Source organism: Pangasianodon hypophthalmus, chromosome 22, assembly GCF_027358585.1.
Source record: "Pangasianodon hypophthalmus isolate fPanHyp1 chromosome 22, fPanHyp1.pri, whole genome shotgun sequence".
Taxonomy (NCBI): Eukaryota; Metazoa; Chordata; class Actinopteri; order Siluriformes; family Pangasiidae; genus Pangasianodon; species Pangasianodon hypophthalmus.
This window is the reverse complement of record NC_069731.1, coordinates 15,530,506-15,553,104: the sequence shown is the minus strand read 5'-3', so window position 1 is coordinate 15,553,104 and position 22,599 is coordinate 15,530,506. Positions and strand designations below refer to the sequence as shown.

Below are 22,599 nucleotides of genomic sequence, written 5' to 3'. Positions count from 1 at the left end.
GCCCATTCAGTGACACGTTTTAATTTTCATATTAAGTAGTCCTCCAAGTTTTAATGTAACACAACTACAGCCTAATTTCAAATGAATTATTCACTGTGTGTTTATATAACTCTATTCCTGGTGAAGAAATATATCTAGAAAATTTTCAGCAGATATTCTCATGACATTCTCATGAGTATTCTGTTTTGCATAATACTCACAATATAAATATGTGAACACCCTCATGAATAAAGATACTTTTCCTTTTTGCATGTTTTGTACCTTTACTATGTAACTAAAATAGTATATCTTTAGATAGACACATCACTTTATTAATCCCAGAGGGAAATTCATATATTACAGCAGCAGCAACAGCAGCAAAACAAATAGTGTTTGCAGTAAGAAATAATCAAGAATAAAAATAAAAATAAAAGTAAATAAAAAATAAAATAAAAGTATTCAGTAAGATTATAAATAGTAGTAAAAATTAAGTAAATAAAACCGTAAAGACCAGTTTTCTGAGGAAATAAAAGTGACAGCGCAAGCAATACCAACAGACATGCAGCAAAGTATATATGATCAGAAGAGCGTCTACAATAAGTTGTATAGTGCAGTTATACAGTGAGTTAGCAGCAGTGCAGTAAACAGAATGCCACCAAGTGCAAAAATATCTGTATAACATTTTTAACAATGGAAATTGTAGTCCTAAGCCATCATAGCATAATTGTTCATATGAACTGTGGTCCAAAGCCATCTTCATGGTTTTTAATCCTCAGTAATCTCAATGATATTCAGGCTGTCCATGTGGAACCATCCTCAGCAGCAGCGAGTGATTTCCAATTGATGAGAACTTTCTGTTATCTTCAGTTAGGGTGGAGAGATACATTGATCTAGCAGCATTAAGAGCTTTTCTATAACTCAGGAGGCTCTCCTTCCAAGCTGTTTGAAATACTACCACTGTAGTTTGACACCATTTCCGTTCTCATTTTTGAGTGGTTTGTTTTAAGGTGCGAGTGTGATTGTTACACCAGGGTGCTAGCTTTTTCTCTCTAATTATTTTTCTTTTAAGTGGAGCTACCTTATCTAGCATGTAGTGGAACGCTGACTCTAAGCATTCAGTTGTCTGATCAAGTTCTTTGGGATCAGACGGTGATCCAAACATAGTTGATAACTCTGGGCAAGGTGCATATATTATGATTAAGACACATTTTAAGTCGTGGCCTTCACTTTGACGTTACTTTGACACGTACCACCCACCTAAACATTGTTGCAGATCAAGTACACCCCTTCATGGCAATGGTATTGCCTAATGACAGTGGACTCTTTCAGCAGGATAATGCGCCCTGCCACACTGCAAAAATGGTTCAGGAATGGTTTGAGGAACATGACAGTTCAAGGTGTTGATTTGGACTCCAAATTCCCCAGACCTCAATCCGATCGAGCATCTGTGGAATGTGATGTACAAACAAGTCCAATCCATGGAGGTCCCACCTCACAGCTTACAGGACCAACATGATCTGCTGCTAACGTCTTGGTGCCAGATATCACGGTACACCTTCAGAGGTCTTGTGGAGTCCATGACTCGATGGGTCAGAGCTGTTTTGGGCACAAGGGGGACCTACGCAATATTAGGCAGGTGATTGTAATGTTATGGCTGATCTGGGTATATTATACTGCATCAGCATTAAATAATAGTACGCAGTACCCTTTAGCTGAAACTTTATATAGTCGCATAATGATGTAGAAAAACCTGAACATTCAGATAACATGTTCAACCTCATTGGAATAAACCTATTTTTATGATTAGAACAAATAAAATGACGCAAGTCACACACCACATAATACTGTAATCATTAACGTAGGTGCTATTAATTAAGGTGTGACTGCTGGTGATTGTTGTGTTGTCAATCTTTACCTCACCACCCTCATTCTTTCTGCAATTAACTTCAAAAATGATATTCCTCCTGACATAGAGTCATGATGTCATTAATGTTCTACACTCTCATGACTTCACAAAAAAAATTAACACACAAAGCGATCATGCTTTTTACTCATAGCCTTCCCCTACCTATTTGCACATATGCTGTTTGGAGAGATCAAATGGACAGTTTTGTGGGCTTTCCACATTTCATGTTTTTTTTTATGCACACTGAGAAAATAATGAAGCTTTACTGAAAAAAAGCAATCATGGATCAAAGTTTAAAAAAAATTCTATTAACTTGTTGCAAGTATTTTTTTCTAAAATAACTAAAAATGTTTTTTTTGTTTGTTTGTTTGTTTGTTTTTTTCCACATGATGCAGCATATGTAACATATATTTTCAGTTGAAAGCTGAAATATTTTTAAAATCTTGTTCTGAGGTTTATTTTTTTAAATGCTGGATCAAAGTAAAAAAATAAAAAGTGTTAACTTTTTTTTTTACTTGCAGGTAAAAAGAAATTGTTGTAAAAAACATACTTTTTTTGACAGCATAAAAAACATTTTAGTTCAGAAAAAAATTAACAACAAATTGAAAAAAAATTCATTTTTTCCAGTTCAGCTTTTACTTGTTTAATTTTTTAAAAAGAAGAGAGGAGGTTAGTAAAGCTTTTATTTGACAAATACGTGCTTGGGTTGTTGAAGTGTGTGAGGGTGTTGGTGCTGTTGGTGTTATTTCGTTTTTGTTTTTTTTTCCTTTCCTTTTCACTCTGCATATTTAACATGCTCCGCCCATTAGTCTTAGAGTATAAAGCAAAAAAGCAGAGTCATACAACTCACACACGCAGAGATACGCACTCAGACACACACACACTCACACACACACACACACCCAGGCTTCTACAGTCTGCCTCATCCAGCCAGAATGCGCTTGCCTTTCTCCAAACACCCCTCCTCTCGGAGGAGCTCTACCGCTTCCTGCTGTCCGGTGATGGCGGGTTCCGCGGTCATTTACTGCGTCACGTGCGATCAGCCGCTCAGCAGCCGCTGCGTCATTAACGGCGCGCACCGGGACCACCGGCTGAAGGACCTGAAGGAGGCCGTGCACGATCAAGTGGTGAGAGCTGGTTTTTTTCTTTCCACTCACACTGTCTATGCATAAATACTGACCTGATCAATCAATAGCTTATTACGCATCACAGGTCGCAGTGATCAGCAACGATAAGGAATCTTTATGTTTATGAATGATAATGCATCATGGGGTTTATTCATCTTTATTTACTGTGTCACAGAAAAGATTAAATGACCTTTCCGGGAAGCTGACATCCAAAGAAAGGAAGTTTGGCGACATCACACCAAGGATTGAAGCAGCAGAGCGCGAGCTCGAGGTGAGATTTAACAGAATGAGTGTACTTGAAAAAAAAAGAAATTTAATTAAAAAAAATAAAAAATAAAATAAATACATTTTAAAAATCCAGGTAATGGTAAGGTTCTGTTTAGGTAGATTATTTGCAAATTCAAAACCAGTAATGTGATTAAAGAGAGAGAGACATCCAATAAATACTGTAGTAATAATAATAATAACAATAATAATAATAACAACAAGAATAATAATAACAACAAGAATAATAATAATAATAATTATTATTATTATTATTATTATTGTTGTTATTGTTATTGTTATTATTATTATTATTATTATTATTATTATTATTATTATTAATAAGCACATAATAATAATAATAATAATAATAATAATAATTTTTATTATTATTATTATTATATGATGCATTAAAATATACCTATTCTGTTCATTAAGAAACATTGTAGCATGTATTATTTCTCTTGTTTGTATGTGTAGTTGTCCTTTCATTTCTGTTGTCTTGTATTTAAAGCCTCTCTGATGCAACGCATTTAATGTTTACTTCATTTTGGCTTCACGATGCACATTAAAAATAGCAGCAAAGCTGAACAGAAAGTCTATAAAGTTTCTTTTTTTTTAAATTGAAAAGCAATTTGGGGAAAATATATGAAAAAGTTCCAGAAAAGGAAAGACAATTGGTGCCTGAAATGAAAGGAATACATAAAATATACCTATTATGTCTGCTATTATGATTACTCACATAAACGTCCTCTGGTGTTCAGGAGATATGCAACCGGACACATGAGCTGCTTCAGCACGAGTACAGTACCCTGATGAGTTTGATCGAGCAGAATCAGCAGCAGGCCTTTTTCATCCTGAATGTGCAGAAGGAAACAATAAAGCGGCAACTCCAGCAGCTGCACGAGGACACACAGAACTACCAGAGCAAGTCCACAGCCATGGCCGAGGACATAAAACAGCTCAGCAGCAGAGAGGAGAGCGACAACCCAGCCAGCCTGCTGGTAAACACTCAATTAGCTCAATAAGTTTGGATCTACTGTAAGAGTAACACTTCACAACAATACTAATCACTGATTTTACTTGCTTTCTGTGCAGGGAGAGATCAGCGCACTTGAGACCAGGTGAGTCCCACACACTCTCACTAACATCCTATTTATTCACTTATCGGATGGTCAGCTCATAACACTGAGCTAGCCCACAACCTTGAAGTCTGAGATTGAAAGAAATTGTGGTTCTCTCGCAGCTTGCACACGATGAACGAGTTTTACTCCTCTGTGGACAAGAAGCTGAAAGTCGATGACACAAGACTGAAAGCTCTGGAAAACTCCATTAAGAAAATCGTGGACAAAAACAGAGACCTTCTGCCACGGCCATGGGAATGTAAGTGCCTTCGGATATTTTTAATTATAATAGAGATAATAAAAAAGATAATCATAAAAGCTAGTTAAGTAACTACATGAGAAATGCCTGTGGTATGATAATAATACAAGGGTGTAGGGATTTAATTAGGGCACTAAGGAGGGGTAGAAGATCAAGGGGTAGAAGAAGAAGAAGCCTTTATTTGTCACAGATACAGTACATTACAGTACAGTGAAATTGTTTTCATCGCATATTCCAGCTTGTTAGGAATTTGGGGTCAGAGTGAGGGTCAGCTATGATATGGTGCCCCTGATGCATATAGGGTTAAGGGCCTTGCTCAAGGGCCCAACAGTGGCACCTTTAACCATTTGTTCATATGGGTTAAAGTTGATAGTTAAGGTCTAATAAAGTTTTTTTTTTTAATTTCTGACACAGTCTCGGAGACCATCACTCTGGATCAGAATAAAAATCAAGGCAATGTCCAGATCTCAGAGGACAAGATGGAGATGTCAGTGAGCCCTTCAGACTGTCTGGGCCTTACTGCTCGCTCGTCATGGTGCACCATGCGGGCGTCTCAGAGCTTCAATGAAGGCCTGCATTACTGGGAGGTGGCAGTAGGAGGCTGTGAGAGCTGGGCGGTGGGCATAGCGGAACAAAGCCGGGTTAGAGGCATCCAAACTCAGGCTGCGAGCCAGGAAAAGAATTTGTGGATTCTGGAGTGCGATGGTGGTGAGCTCTCAGTGCTGCACAACAACGACTTCAGCAGGGTCAAGGAGAACAATATTCAAACCCTTGGCGTCTTCCTGGATTGCAGTAAAGGGCGACTGAAGTTCTACAATGTCAATACAGGCAACATCCTGCACTCATTTATTGCCCAGTTCAAGCACGCCGTTTATCCCACGTTCCGCATTCGTGCACAGAAAGACAGTGTGGCACGGCTGAAGATCTGCAACCTGATGCACCAAGATGAAGGGCACTACGACAGCGTCAGTACCTCCGTAATCTCAGAGATGCCAATTGAGGAGGCTATGGAGTTGTCTTCTGAGGGCTCACATTAGGACATGATTTTAAAAATGTTAACATGTGTAACAATGCTAACATGCATATTTATTTTAACTACTGTCTATTTATTAAAATGCAGTGTTATGAAGGAAGAGTTAATGACATTTATCAGTAAATGCTGTTTATTTGTGTAGACCACTGTACAAATGTTGCTGTTTTATTAAATGTTTGAATAATGTCTCAACAGACTATGGCTCATTTTCTTGTTTTATTGGTGTTTAAAGCTCTTTTTAGGATTTTTCATCTCCTTTAAATCTTTAAAAGCTTTAAATCAAGTGGTACTCTAAGTGCTCCTTGTGTTTTTAGAACAAATCAATATGTGTGTGCGTGTGTGTGTACTGTATACAGTGGATTCAGACAGTATTCAGACCCCTTTACTTGTTACACATTTTGTGTTGTGGATTTGATTTTGAATGGATATAATTGCTATTCTTACCCATCAGTCTACACTTAATAGCCCATAATGATGATGTGAAAACATATTTTTAGAGATTTTCAAAAATTAATTAACAATCAGTCTTCCCAGGAGTGCGTGTCTGACCATTTAATGCTCAGAGATATAAAGAAAAACCCAAAAGCTACATCATGTGACCTCCAGATGTGGAGATGGCATGGGGATCACATATGGGGAGCTGTACTGTAATGGCTTGGGACTGCGATTGCTGTACCTTCATATAGATTTTAACCAACCGGACTTCTTGCGAAAACTGTGATGAATTTACTGGTTGCACATTTGCACTATTTGTCCATATAGTACACAATAATAGAAGGGATTTATTTATAATTGCACTATCCGTTGCACCCAGATGAGGATTGGTTCCCTTTTGAGTCTGGCTCTCAAGGTTTCTTCCTCATATTGTCTCAGGGAGTTTTTCCTTGCCATCGTCACCTCTGGCTTGCCCATTAGGGATAAATTCACATGTTTACAATATATTTTTTGAATACATTATTTCTGTAAACTTGCTTTGTGACAATGTCCATTGTTAAAAGTACTGTACAAATAAAATTGAATTGAACTGCATTGAATAAATGTTTGTCTTCATTACAGCACAATCAGAAAAAGACTGAGTAAGGATGGTTTTCACAGAAGGGTGGCTAGGAAAAAGCCCCTTCTCTCCAAATAGAATATGAAGGATGGCTTAGGTTTGCAAAATTGCATCTGAACAAACCACAAATAGTTTCCTTTGGATTGATGAAACCAAGGTGGAGATGTTTGGTTATCATGCACAGCGCCATTTATGACGAAAAACCAAACACAATGTATCACCATAAACACCTCAGACCGACTGTCAGGCATGGTGGTGGAGGGGTGATGATTTGGGCGTGTTTGCAGCCACAGGACCTGGGAAAATTGCAGTCATTGAGACAATGATGAACTCTGCTTTATAGGGTGTTCTTTTTCTTTCTACTTTCTTTTTTACTCAAAGTGGACTTGGATTTGGACTACAACACTCTTGTGCACTGTACAAATAAAAAACAAAAAATAATATAAAAAAAAAAAACAGAAAAGGACCAGAAAAGGTTTCTTAGAATGATACCACAGATGAAACGATTCATTTTAGGTTCCCAAACAAACCCTTTGGTTCATGATTCTTTAACCATCTTTTGTTGGTGCTGCAATAAACTGAGTAAACTATGGTACTGAAATAGTCTCTTTAATAGAGAGACTGAGGACAGATACACTCAGTTCAATGCTTCATGCTCGTGCAAACGTTTGCGTGCACGCAAATTTATGGCAGTTTGCTTTCTCTTTTAATTGCTGATACTACACTGTCAGGTCGGCTTTCTTCACACTCTCTTAATGATACCAATCTACAGTAATCACTTTTCACCACCAAGATTCCAAAAATAGTAACATTTATGGATATATTAATCGAAAGAGTATTAAGGCATCACTCTAAATTGGATTTTTTCACCCTCGATCTACAAAAATGAATGTTTTATTAAAAAGTTTTCTTCTTGTCTAAAAATCCCAGACAGAAAACACAGTATTATGTGTTTTGCTCATAAATTACGATTCATATGACCTAGATGTTAAAAACTCCCAATAACATACAACACAGAGAAGTAATATTTTATTGAACTAATAAGCAGTGTACATGCAGCTGACATTCATTTACATTTCTACTGTTTAGCATTTAACACATTTTTACTTTTATTTAAAAGAAAAAGAGAAATAATATTTATTGTTCTCTACAGCTACTGTATACAAACCACAGGAAAGCAGAACTAAGCGTCTAGCTTTGCTAACATCTGCATACACCCTGCCATCAAGGTTACTACAGTTACTTGTTAGAGTAAAGAGTTATACAGTACACATGTTGTTGTATTCAGGCTCTTTGGGTTAATGTATCATATATTAATGTAATACATTATTGTAATATACTGTATGTGTTACATATGTGTACACTGACAATTTCATTATTGTTATCAAATTTAATACTTCACCATTGCTGTGTTTCTTTAGACTTGAAGGACAACGGTGTAAATTTAAATCCGGCTCCTTTATAAAACTTGCTCTGAAATTCTACCCTGTAATAAGTACACAAAAAAAATGACACAGTCACAACGCACACACGCACACACACAGACACAGATGTGTGTGTTCAACAACCTGAAGGCAACCCTTAAGGCCTCAGATTTTTATGCGGAGACGGCATTGGTGAGAGTTACGCAAAAATGAAAACAACAGATGTTTAGCACCAGCTGAACATCTCCAGTACGCTGAGGCCTTCAGGGTCCTCTAAGTCTTTAGAGAATTTGTGAGAACTAAAAATCTAATTATGGCACACCTGTGTGCTAGAGGCAAACTGAATGCCATGTCTGTTAACCACCATAACATTATTACTAAATGATTCAGTTTTCAATGGGTGGAACCATTTTATGAGGAAAAAAAAACATCACTCTCGGCTCATGCATGGCTGAGATTCATAACTGGCCATGATCATGAGCATGACCTCACCATTAACTGACTGTGATTTACCGTCATAAAGCAGATCAACAAATTTAACTGGCCATTTTGATGTGCCTATTAAGATAGAAGTATTACACAGTCATAATACACGCGTTATATAATGTAATGGTAGCGAAATTGAATTCTGAAAACATGCACACTCACCAGTGCAGACGTAGAGCATGCAGGAATGCAGACAGTCCCTCCATGACTATTAGGACTGACACACTTAGCAACACAAAGCAGCAGAAGATCAGCGTGAGCATGAGCGATGAACCAGAGCGCAGAGCGATGCGCATCAGCATCCGCCATAACACCTCAGATAACTCTACACACATATACAGAAAATTAATGCGCTTTAGATCTTAACAAAGTTGATTTCTGCCGAAGTGTGTATGTGTGAGTGAGTGTGTACCTGAGTGGGCGAGGCTGAGAGCCCACAGCCGCAGATAAGACGCTGTATTGGAGACGCAGCCGAGGCAGTGTTCTATAGTGTGGATTGCTTCACACACAAACACGTCACTCAGACTGACCTACAAAAAAATGTGCTCAGTTTTAGTGAAAGATTATAACTTATCATTTGTGTGGTATCATTTGAGTGGGAAAAGAGGAAATGCATAAAAATGTATCTGTACAGTATATTCGAATAGATTTTTTTCCAACGTGCCAAGCCACTTTTCCATGTCTTGCTCATTATGGATCTAAACCTACATCCATGTTTCTGTAAAACTGCTTTGCAACAATGCCTACTCTTAAATATACTATGTAAATAAAATCGAATTACATTTTTTTTCTGGTAACATTTCCTGTAAACTGCAAAAGAATATGATAAATCCTTCTCACGTCTACTTTGAGTCATTCTGAATGAGTCACGTCTCATGTTCGGCTCACCAACCTCAAATGAGCACTAATTAATTTATTCACAGTGAATTAAGTTAAAGGGCTGTTATCATTAACTCTTTCATTTCTCATTAATTTCTGAGAAATAGCACTCTCAAATAAATGGGTGTACAACACCGCTTTGTAGTAACCCATCACCTTCTGAAACACTTTTAACAAATATTTTGTCTTTAAACTTCAGAATATGACTTAAAATCCCCACTTCCTACCTGAGTCTGATTCTGAATGGAGTGATACTATACAATGAAAATGTTTAGGCTTCAAGATAGACCTATGATTGTTTGCAACTTCATTTTGTTCATTCTATACATAACACTGTGACGAAATGACAATAAAGTTTAATTTAATTTAAGTCAGTTTAAGATAATTAACTTATCTGAGATTAGTGTGTGATTATACGTATAGGTATGCAGTTTAGCTAACAAATAGCTCTGGTGCAAAACAAAAAAAATTTAATTCAATTTCATTCAATTTCAAAGATTTCATTCTTGCTTTAAAGCACACAGGTTCTCAAGAACTGCATGCTAGTGTGTATCATGTCTCAGGGTCAACTTTATGGAAGGTAAGAGCATGCTTCTTGGATGGATGACTTATAATGATGATCATGATGATGTTACAGCAATTAGAGTATGAGGGTGTAAGATTCTGTACAAAGAACAGGGTGTAGGTTCAGGGTGTAGACTCAGGCACTGCATTGCATTGCATTTATTTGTATACACAGCTAGGAAACTAGAATGGAAACTGTATCCGTCAAGAGTCTTGCAGTTAATAAAAATGCCTTACGTTCCATGTCTAATCTTTAATAACGCACATGCTGGGTGTTTCTGTCAAGGTAACGCCAAACATAAAACCTGATCGGATTAACGTCACTGAGGAAACAGAATGTAAAATATTACAAATGTTCAGCAGGATAGCAAACTTTTTGCTAAAGAGTTTTATTTAAACATCCCCCAAAAATTGACTTGAAAAAAAAAAAACAAAGGAAAAAGAAATCTGATTGATAAAGCACTGCGTAAACACACAGTATAAGCATGGAACACGTGCACACTCAGTTAAATGTGAAATTGAGCGTACATGCACACGTACAAGTGTTTCGCCACACCTTGAGCTCACCCAGAGATACACCTTTTTTGAAAAAATCTGATGAAATCTGATAATTTTTTGAGCCCTATTTTCTCTTTCTTGCTGAGACATAAAGTGAAATTTTCTTGCTTTGATGTGGTTTGAGGTCTGGCGTCAGCAGTAGACACAAACCGATGCAGTGGCATCTGAGTGTGGCAGTGAAGAGGAAATTGGAGTTAATATAATTTGAAATATTCATGCAAATATTTTGTCTTACATTACTTTGCAAAAATCTTCTATAAAGCTAGATTCTTTCAAAAATAATCAAATGAAATATTTATAAAATTAACGTTTTATAGTTTGCTTTTAAATACTTTGTCAAATCTTTCTGGTATGCTGATGTGTAGTTTTATAAGGACACCAGCTTGTAGGTTGTTCTAAGCATCCTGGGGAACATCAGCAGACTTTGGCTTTCACTTGCTTCTCTAACAGTTGTTTGCTTAATCATTTTTTTTTTTTTTAGAAAATGAATGTTTGGAAAGGTAAGATTTCTGTAATACATGTAATAAATGTCTTCCAAATGCAGACTTTCTGTACTGGAGGGATAAACACCATTCTTCCAGAAGATATTCCCTATGTTGCTGTTTCGATGATGGTATGAGCAGCGCTGTCTAACACGTTGCTCCAAAATCAGCCATGAGTGTTCACTGTTCACCTGGGTTAAGATCTGATGACTGTGAAGGTCATAGCATATGAGTTATATCATTTCCAGCAGGATAGAAATGTTTCACCATTTGTCACTCGTCTGTTTTCACCTCCTCAGAACCACTTTCCTTGTAACATTTCCTTTGAACTACACACCTATTTTCTCCACAAGTGTTGCTTGTGCGGTTTGCTAGAGAACTGCTGCTAGAGAAACCCTAATATCTGGCGTTTTCCAGTGTATTAAATGAAAGCACCAATTTTAACAGAATATTTCACAATACAAACAGAAAGCAGCCTGCACATGTGGGATTATGCAATGTTCAATTATTTATTTATTTATTTATTTATTTACACAGGCAGCATATAGTACTGTATACAGTTCACTTTTGCACTTTACAAAAACTCACTGAAAGATCGGATATCTCTACTGGAGTTGGTGTAAAAGTGATTAGCCTATATATAAAGCTTTCAGGCAGGCATCTCTCTAGTCATATGTAGCAACAAACAAAAATATAAACAGATGTGACAGAGTTCATTTGGCAGAGAAACCCATCTTTCAGGTCTTCAAAAAAGGGATTACATGTAAATTATAGTAGCTTTGTAATGTGATCAGATATAATTAATACATGTACGTATGTGCAGTGACTCATGAACATTCTGTTCCATTGATAAAAGGGGGTGTGTGCACCCGCCTGGTTATATCAATTGACTTGCACTTGTTTGTGATCAAAACATGTTTCTCAAAATACTCACATATTTTCATTAGCTATAAGTGTTTTCCCTCACCTGGTCTGTGATCTTCTCTTGCCTTCTGTAAGTGAGCAGGGGTTTTATTAGCAGCATTATAGGGACCATGAGCAGAGCCTGGACCACCAGGAATATCTGCACAGCTTTCTGGGGAAAAATAAAGCACAGATTAGTGTGTAAGGGTGTTATATCAGTGTTTGTGTGTGTCTGTGTGTGAGAGAGAGAGGGAGAGAGAGGATGTCCTCATTCTACTGGTCATTCTATTGAAGTTTTAAAATGTGCTTAGACTTGTTTAAAGAAGATGTTTAAAGAGCATTATATATCATTTTATATCATTATATTACATGAACGCCATGAACGCAAACCTGTCCACTGTAGATGAATTTCTCGTCAGCCTGATAGTTGAAAAACATCATGTTGATGAAGATGAGGAGGATACTGCTGTCACACTGCACGCCCATGCACCACTTGAAGAGGATGAGGAAGACGAGATAACCGAAGAGAGACAGCAAGAAGATGAGCTCTGGCACGAAGCGCAGCAAAACGTTTTGGACATTTCTGAAATGTCTGGATAATAGCCAAAAATATCTGTGTTATAGGACTACAGCAGCACTAATCAGCAGAACTATTCCAATTTAATTACATGAATACACACATGTAGTTGACTACACTGAGCGTCAGACCGAAGGTCATGTGACAAACTCCAATTATAACTGCCATCTTCATCTTATAGGAGTTTAGGAAGGAGAGCTTATTTGATGCAATATTCCACACCTATAAGTAAAAATACAACATGTAAAAAAAATGAGAGTAAGAGCCACACACACTTGCTGCTTGAATAAAAGTTATCGGTTTTACATCTTGTTGCCTTCCATCACACCAGTCCTGACACTTAATTCATAACTGGGCTGTTTCGCTATGACAACTGAAATATCATGTGCAATTTGATTCAACATCAACTGCATTATAAATACACTATATGGCCAAAAGTTTGTGGACACCTAACATCACACCCATATGTGGTTCTTCCACAAACTATTGCCACAAAGCTGGAAGCACACAACGGTATAGGATGTCTTTGGACACTGTAGCATTACAATTTCTCTTCACTGGAACTAAGAGGCCCAAATCTGTTCCAGCATGTCAATGCCCCTGTGCACAAAGAGAGCATCATGAAGACATGGTGTGGCAAGGTTAGTGTGGAGGAACTCGAGTGACCTGCATCTGGAATGGGATGTTCAACAAACACATATTAGTGTGATGGTCAGGTGTCCACAAAAACATGTGGCAATATAGTGTATCACTGATATAAATATTCTGAGCATTAATATGAACAGACGTTGCAGCCCTGCACAATTCAAAATTCTACAGAATTACGATGCCTTGTGTAAGTATTCACTCGCTTGAATGTTTCCACATTTTGTAGTGTTACAACCTGGAACCTGAAACTTAAATAGGATTTTACATGAAATAGCACTTTTTTATAACCTGTTTTGATAGCTCCTTCATCTTCGTGACGCTGTTTGTTTAAGTAGTGTTTGTTCAGGGATAGGTATTACTATATACTATATATACAGCATTAGTATATACTGAGCTCACATGACACTTTAATAGCACACTGTAGGACTCCACTCAACTTATTATGTGATGCCTGATGGCAACTGGTTACATCAGAAATAACTTAGGGCTTTCACAGCAACAGAGCTGGATATGTATGCAATCACTTCATTTACATTTTTATTTGTAAATAATTCTGCAAAATATATAGATTTTTCCCCCATAATTCAATATTATGAGCTGTTTTGTGTACATACATGACATATAATAACAATTAAATCCATTTCAGTTCCAGGTTGTAACACTACAAGATGAGGAATAGTTCAGGTTTGGGGATATATATATAGGTGTGTGTGTTTGTGTGTGTGTGGGTACTGATCAGCCATAACAGTAAAACCACCTTCCCAACATTGTGTAGCTCTGACCCTTCGAAGCATGGACTCCACAAGACCTCTGAAGGTGTGCTGTGGTATCTGGCACCAAGATGTTAGCAGCAGATCCTTTAAGTCCTGTAAGTTGCGAGGTGAGGCCTCCATGGATCGGACTTGTTTGTTCAGCACATCACACAGATGCTCGATCGGATTGAGGTCTGGGGAATTTGGAGGCCAAGTCAACACCTTGAACTCATTGTCATGTTCCTCAAACCATTCCTGTTCAATTTTTGCAGTGTGGCAGGGCGCATTATCCTGCTGAAAGAGGCCACTGCTATTAAGGAATACCGTTGCCATGAAGGGGTGTACTTGATCTGTGACAATGTTTAAGTAGGTGGTATGTGTCAAAGTAACATCCACATGAATGCCAGGACCCAAGGTTTCCCAGCAGAACACTGCCCAGAGTGTCACACTGCTTCCACCAGCTTGCCTTCTTCTCATAGTGCATCCTGGTTCCATCTCTTCCCCAGGTAAGCGACGCACACGCACTCGGCCGTCCACTCGATGTCACATATCACTTTTACTCTGCACTGTATTAATTTAATAGCCCATGTCACTTTTACTCTGCCATTGAACACCACTGTCTCATTTACCTTATTACATTACAGCATCATCTCAACCATTTATGTCCAAATATGTGTTTGTTCATGTCTACTAAGTGTTTATAGTGTCCATGTCTAAATATGAGCCTTGTCACAAGCATTTCAATGTCCAATGTACCCAGTATAACTTTGCAAATGACAAATAAACGACTCTTGACTTTTTGTAAAAGAAAACGTGATTCATCAGACCAGGCCACCTTCATTCATTGCTCCATGGTCCAGTTCTGATGCTCACGTGCCCATTGTAGGCACTTTCACCGGTGGACAGGGATCAGCATGGGCACTCTGACCGGTCTGCGGCTACGCAGCCCCATATGCAGCAACCTGCGATGCACTGTATGTTCTGACACCTTTATTGGCCCTTTTCAAAGTTGCTCAGATGCTTATGCTTGCCCATTTTTCCTGCTTCCAACACATCAACTTCATGAACTGACTGTTCACTTGCTGCCTAATATATCCCACCCCTTGACAGGTGCCACTGTAACGAGATAATCAGTGTTATTCACATCACTTCGCAGTGGTTTTAATGTTATGGCTGATCAGTATTAAATATATATATATATTTAGATATTTAGGATTTAGAAACCTGAGCTGAACAATGATTTCACATTGCATAACCAAAATGACCCAGTATAGGAATGTGATGATATATCAAGATGACATGACGTCCTGTATAATGTATTTGACTGTTGTATGCACTGACTGGGTCGATGCCAAGCATGTACGGAGTTCCAGAGTAAACTCCTGGCACTGCAGGGTCCAAATGGAGATGATTCGAACTGTGCAGGGTTTGATTACTGAAGAACAGAAAAGAAAAATACAAGATAGATTGTGATCATGACAATATATATCAGTGATTTGGCTTTGTGTAATTCACAAAGAATTATTTTTGCTATTTGACATACACATATTATTTCCGTAATGCTCAGATAAATATATATATTTATACATTTTATCTTTCATTATTTACTCAAGATACATAAAAAACTAGTCAGTGAGAAAACTGTTTAAATCTCTAAAGCTACATCATGCTTTCTGTTTGCCAGTGAGCACTCCTGTGGTGTAGTTCATGAGGAGAGGTGGAAAATGAGGTGTTAAAAGCAGCACTGAAACTGAGCCTGTTCTCTCAGCGTCTCACTTCCAGGGTCCACTGGGCCAGAACATGGCTCTGACGCTCCATGACGAGCCGAAGATGTTGAAGGATTTGGAGAAGCAGTCATTATAAATGAGACCAGTGTAGATGGAGAAAAGGCCCATCAGCAGGACGATGTAGCGCCCGCCCACCAGCATGGACACGATCTGGAGGGAAAGAGTTACTAAAACTCTGGAAAGGGGAGAAGAGGAGAAAAAAAAGTGTTCCGCAAAAAACTGTATGCAGAATCAGGTCGTTGTTCGTGATGTTAACTAACATTAGTGCATATTGATCGTAGCTGGAAGTGTTAGCCAGTTAACCTACTCTTCACAGATCACAAATCTGCAATGCTGGCTGTATTGTAAGCTGCACCTGTTTTAACTAAGTTCCTATTCCTTTACTGTTAAATGACTGAGGACTGGTTTGTGCATCGAGAGGCAGAGCTGAGCAGCTGAGTATATTTCTAGACTGGAAAAATGTAAACAGAAGCCTGAAACATTACATTATATTGCATTGTAGGGCAGTATTGCAAATCACAGTCTTCTAAGGAATTACTATAACATTATATGACTATATACATCTAGAACACTTTTAATATTTATACACTGCACCTTAGACTCATACTGGTCTCATCTCTGGTTTATGTTGGTATAGACCATGATCTCACTATTGAGACTCATGGAGTTCAAGATGTCTGTTAGTGCCACCCAGTGGACATGACCTGTATGGGCAACTTTACAATAGTTTGTACAGTCATTTACCACAATTAATTACACACATTTCACACAAACACTCGTACCTCATTCTTCTGCTGGTTTAATTTCTGCTCATTCATGATGATCCAGCCAGCAATCAACGTCATTATGAGTCCGTGACCACAGTCACCGAACATTACAGCGAACAGAAACGGGAACGTCACCATGGTATATGGAGCTAAGACAGAATGAAAAAGAAAGAAAGTGTTTTAATTAACAGCATTAATAGATTTCACAGCAATACCACTGTTAAAACCTTGACACAATCCTAATTTGTGTAGACATAATGGCTGAATATTTGGGTTATCAAGAGACGCAAATATTAGCTCTAAGCCAGACACCAAGTGCCCCAAGTGGTCATGCAGGGCCATTAGCTATTCCTGTCTCCTGTCCTCCAACACACAGCAAACAATAAGCCCAAAAGGGACTCGACATTTTCTGACACAATTTTTTTTAACACATGTAAATGAATAAAACTTTGACATTACATAATCTAGTCACTAATTCGTGTTACAAAATCTTTCAGCAAAGACTGTGGTCCTCTCTGTCTTTTTTGCTGCACTTTTCTGTCTGGAATAGTAACACTTTGTCAGGGCTCTTCCTCTTCTTCCAAAGCCACCTCAGATATATTTTGTGCTGAATCTGAAAGCATTTGAAGATCTACCATCTTATCTCACATCTTCACATCAGAGTGTGGAGTGCTGGCTGGCTCAGTATTCCCAGGTATTCCCTGTGTTCCTTTTCAACCTACATACAGTCCCCTCCGAAAGTATTGGAACGGCAAAGCCAATTCTATTGTTTTTGCTATATAATAAAGACATTTGGGTTTCAGCTTTCATTTAGCAAAAACAAAAGAATTGCCGTTCCAGTACTTTCAGAGGGAACTATACTTGTTGTTTTGACGGCCCATAAAATCTGTGCTCAGTGACAAGCACTTCAGGTATACCATGTGCTGCAAGACAAAATTCTTGTGCTTTGGCATTTAGAGATGAATTAGAGCTCTAAAAATTGAACACCCTATAAGACAAAAAAAACAACCTCTTAAGCTTTGTGTTAGAAAAATAATTAATTAATTCTTCAGTACCAGTTTAGTTTTAGTAAATATTTAAAAAATGGATCTGTGGGGTTACTCAAAACTGTAACTGAAGACAACTGGTATCACCTGGATTAATCTCCTGATAACTGTTCACACCGTATGTATCGACAATCTGCTGAAAGCCTGCAGTGAAACGGTTCATCCTGTTATATGTGGGCGGCGTATCATGGCTCTGGATGCGATTTAGGACAGGTCTGACACTGGAACCAGCGTGCTCCTGCACGCACACACAAACATACACATGATAAGACACTGAACAGTTTTGCCCTGATGTTCGTCATGTAACTCTAATCATGATGTGTATGTCGCAATGATCTTTGCTCACAGCAGCTTTAGTGAGCGCACGCTGGACATGGCCGAGATCTAACACCGGACACCATATCTCTGCGATGGTGAGTCTGTGTGTGATATCGATGTTGCACAGGTTGAGTGTGTGATAGATGGACTTCATCTTGTGCACTTGGATGGACCAGTCTGTAACTCTGTTTGCTGCTTTATTCAAAACTGCAGTGCAGAATTCTTCACACTGGTGCAAAATCTGTAGACAGGTCACATGACAGCATTAGAGGTTAATCTAATTGCATGATTATTTTATATAGTAGTATAAATATTCTCTACATGAATTTCTGTAAACAGTCGGTTGGACATTGTGTAAACTGAATGAAATCATTATAACCACATGAGCGTATGACTGAGCTGTGATTCAGTGAGTTTAAATTACACGTATTTAATTACATGTATCTGGCATTCAAGGCAGTCTCAATTATAGCCTGTTATTACTTATAAAGTACAAGCATGCATAAGCAGATCCTTGCACACACGCACACACACGCACATGCACACACACACACATGTTGCTACTAAATGCAATTCATGTCTCTTTATAAAAATCATTGCATTTCTAAAGTATTATGAAACATTTTACCATTTGCAGTTCTTTGATGCGTGTCTGTATGTTACACTTCATCTCCTCTTGGGCGTGTAAAGTGTTCGGGCACGGGCACAAACTGACACTAAACCTTCAACACAAATATTATACATATAACCAGAACTCCATCCTTCTCTATCTGAACCAGGTGTGCAACAGGAGTCAGTAAACAGCAACCCAAAGGCCAAACCTGAACAAGATAATTTACCTTTTCTTTTCTCAAGTGACATTACAAATATTTCAGAACAATGATCATATATTAGGCATGTTGAAATTCAATTTTAAATTCTCCTTCAGAAAGTGCACATGCAATTTCTCTCACCCTTCGCATATTTTTCTGATTTTTCCCTGCACCTTCTCACCCTGCACACAGATAATGAAGGCGTCTTTCTTCACTATGCTGTTCTGTAAAAAGAGAAAATACTGTAAATGTAGATAATACAGTTGATACATGATCAAATAACAGTAACAAACAGGAGCTGCAAGGATTATGTAGCTTACAAGTATAAGCTTATAGCCTCCAGTTTAGCATTACCACCACACACTCACCTCAAAAGACTTCCTTTAGCTCAGTAACACAATTTATAAGGAAACCGTCTCATGAAATAGAATATTAAAATTACATGTATTAAAAATTAATAGGACTATAATGTCCATTTTTATAAATGACAGTGAATTCTACAGTACACTGAGATGTGCTGAACAACTAAAACAAGCCGACACTTCACACACTAAACATGTCTCGGATGATTGAACGGAAAACCTGAGCAGGAAGGGAACCAGTTAGGGTATAACACACAGTGGTAAATTTGCTTTAATTCTTGACCTCTGGTTGCTGTTGAATCTCTGCACGGCGCAGCAGAAAATTCTCATGAAAAAGACGCCACAGGACTTTCTCAAATGCAGGAAACCGATCGTGTTTAATCACACCGGCAATAAACCTGAGAAACGGGTTCAGAGGAAATACAAAAATGGAGAAGAGAAAAAGAAACAAACTGAGGATGTGGTGTTTATGATAGAGCAGCTTTTTGTAATACGAGTGTTTGTGTTATTTTTAACATGATAATTATACCATGCGATAGTAACTGACTTGTGATGAGTTTATACGTGTGTGTGTAAGTATCTGTGTCTGTATTCATATCTTCATCGGGACCGACATACACCTGCCTCCTGGGGAAAAAATCTGGGTCTCTATAAGTTAAATGTATAGAGAACAAAGTACAGAGGAGATAACTGTTAAGGAGATAAGAATTGGTACTACTATTAATAGAGTTCAATTTATGTCTCAATATCTTATTATTAATGGCAGGTAATAACATTTCACATTAAGGCATAATTGTTCCTAGTAATATTCAAGGTAACTATACAATCACATCAAATATTTTAAGTTGTTTCTGGACCGCTAAAATAGTAAATTGGGTCTGTTCCAATTTAGTGACATTGAACTTCTTCTGTAAACCAAATTATATGAAATTAAAGAAATCTATATGAGATAAATGCCAATTTAATAACTGTTAGTTATTATTAATTTAGGATTAGTTTATAATTAGGGTTTCATAACATCATATAACTAAACACATACACATTACGCTGTAGTTACTGAATAATATGCTTTAAGATGAATAACTGTATAATAAGCTGATAATAACTTATAATAACTTCAAATGGTTTAGTATCTATTCCAGCCCAGTCTCATAGACAAAATGTTCACATTCATTTTAGACATTAATATTGTTCACAGGGTTTTAAATAACAGAGTGCATGTTGGATAAAACAACTCAGTATTGGATTTTCACATTTTTTAAAAAGTGAAGCTCTTCCTGTCATTCAGTTTTAGAAATTCAAAATAGCAAAGGCTCTCATTTTAGTCCATTATGAACAGTTCAGTCTGAGTGTGTGTATGTGTGTGTGTGTGTGTTACCTCAGTTTAGGAGCTGTGATGGTGCTGATGCTATTTCGGCGATGAGCGATGTCCGGTCCGTCAGACTGAAGATCAGTGCAGGACAGCTGCATCTCAGCCTGAGGGTTTAATCACAGAAATGAAATTTTAATAATGTAATGACAATTCATTTTGAATTTTTTTTTTTTTACCTCCTGGAAGAAGTCATGGATGACGCCGAGCAGTGCACTGATCTCTAGCAGCTCTGTCAGGTTCCTCTTCAGTGTTGTTTGATTACAGCTGATCTCCTTCAGCTCCTGTTCCAGTTCTTTTACCTCACACTGTACACACAACATGACAATACACACAATCAGTACACACGACAAGCTGTCTGACAGACAGGTTAGCTGATTACACCTTACAAACAGTAAGATTTCCGATTAAGGTTCTTTAATATTTCCACTGCAACTGAAAAAACTGTTAGTATTGTGATTATTTCATATGAATCATTGATTAATAATCATTGATACTCTTGAGTTAAGGAACTACACCATAAAATTAATTTTTGTAATTGTGATCGCACCTCAAGCTCCAGTGTGTCTCTGCTACACTGAGTTTCTTTGCTGTGTGATCCAGTAGCGATAGGAATATTACATCGCAATATTTCACCTTCCAAAAACTCTGGAAATTTGAAATAATACAATATTAGAGAAATAACTAAATTAAAATCTTGCATAAAGTATTTCTAACTTGTCCAAAATGAATGACTTACTGATGATTCTCTCGATTTCCTCACACTTCTTCACCTCGTTTACAAATCTCCTCTGAGACAAACTCATTTCTGGGTTTAGCTGCAATAATAATAATAATAATAATTAAAATGTGCCATAAAAAACAGCAGTAGTCTTGTGAAGAGTGACAAAAAAGGATACATCCAGGCGAAAGAGGACACACACGCACACAGAGTTTTACTCACATCTCTGAACTCGACAAGTCCCAGAAGGCCAAGCTCATTAATACAGCTGAGTGCTGATTCGGTTTGAAAGAAGAGCTGCAGTAAACACATCTCCTCACTGCGGAATAGCAAACCCATACTGCTGCTGCTTTTAACTTCAACTTTTAAAAAATTCACAATAAAAGTGCACTATCCGCCTTCAGACACTCAGTTCCTACTCACTTCTCTCAGTCTGTGTTTTAAATGTGTGTGTGAGATGAGAGATTTTAGAATATTGTGTGTTTCAATCGATACAGACAATCAATTAAAACCCTGATCGATACGGACACTGATCAATAGAGACATTCATTAATAGTGACACAACCATTGCTGAGGTCCTGTATCTAAGATACCAAGACAACAATGTGATCAAATCTATTCTCGAATCACTTATGAAGCGATCGTTTGCTAAAGGTAATGATTCAGTATTTGATGTATCTACTGATTCATTGGGTGTGATTCAAATAATTCACTTGTTCTATTTATAATTTAAAAGAAGATGAGCTTTTTTAGTACACACATGCATCTCTTCACTTGAATTTGCACTAAATGATTCAGTTTTTGGTGAATCAAATGATTCAGTTTCCGGTGAATCAAATCCAGTTTAATAAATTTGAGCATTTTTAGATCATATTAAAATCATTTAGACCATATAATAAAATAAATTGTATAATATATTTATATAACAAAGTTATCATTTTTATTTCAACAGAGTAGTCACACACACACCCTTCCAACCACATGACACGTGCACACTCGACACACGAGCAAGTTCGCATGTGATTCTGACACTATGACATCTCCACCCAGTGGGTGAGACGCTGTTGCTAATTATGGACACAGTCGATTTGATACTGTTCAGCCAACTATATTACATCTGACACACACACACACACACACACACACAGAGGTTCATTTGAGCAATGTTTATACTGTTCTAGAAATCTTTCAACACTAGCTACCAGGTTTTTAGCTATGCTCTTTGGCATTTTGTCAGCTTCACAAACTATTTGGCTAGCTACCAGTTTGTCCTTTTTTAAACTTCATGCTCAAATCATCACATACTTGCCTTGAAAGATATTATTTGTCTCAGTCAAACTGAAACTAAACATACAATTCTACAATAAAGAAAATTATTCCAGCTTCAAGATCTCTACT

General features: G+C 37.5%; 2 protein-coding genes across 2 annotated transcripts; one reads left to right on the top strand and one right to left on the bottom strand.

Annotated features, from left to right (window-relative positions):
• Positions 1–2,727: 2,727 nt before the first annotated feature.
• On the top strand, positions 2,728–7,036 carry LOC117595668 (E3 ubiquitin-protein ligase TRIM39-like). The gene is made up of 6 exons (XM_034297961.2): positions 2,728–3,012; positions 3,188–3,283; positions 4,041–4,280; positions 4,375–4,400; positions 4,523–4,659; positions 5,074–7,036. The coding sequence occupies exons 1-6, from the start codon at positions 2,821–2,823 to the stop codon at positions 5,694–5,696; spliced, it is 1,314 nt and encodes a 437-aa protein (XP_034153852.2). The 5' UTR covers positions 2,728–2,820; the 3' UTR covers positions 5,697–7,036.
• A 722-nt stretch (positions 7,037–7,758) lies between these two features.
• On the bottom strand, positions 7,759–22,587 carry si:ch73-173p19.2 (V-type proton ATPase 116 kDa subunit a 1). Its single transcript, XM_034298261.2, has 19 exons — positions 21,424–22,587; positions 21,220–21,298; positions 21,031–21,128; positions 20,660–20,788; positions 20,490–20,587; positions 19,395–19,509; positions 18,891–18,973; positions 18,566–18,659; positions 17,966–18,178; positions 17,707–17,857; positions 16,589–16,722; positions 15,796–15,956; positions 15,361–15,454; positions 12,723–12,841; positions 12,433–12,634; positions 12,107–12,214; positions 9,069–9,186; positions 8,819–8,981; positions 7,759–8,232 (listed from the first exon to the last, which is right to left on the bottom strand). The coding sequence occupies exons 1-19, from the start codon at positions 21,538–21,540 to the stop codon at positions 8,145–8,147; spliced, it is 2,364 nt and encodes a 787-aa protein (XP_034154152.2). The 5' UTR covers positions 21,541–22,587; the 3' UTR covers positions 7,759–8,144.
• Positions 22,588–22,599: the final 12 nt, after the last annotated feature.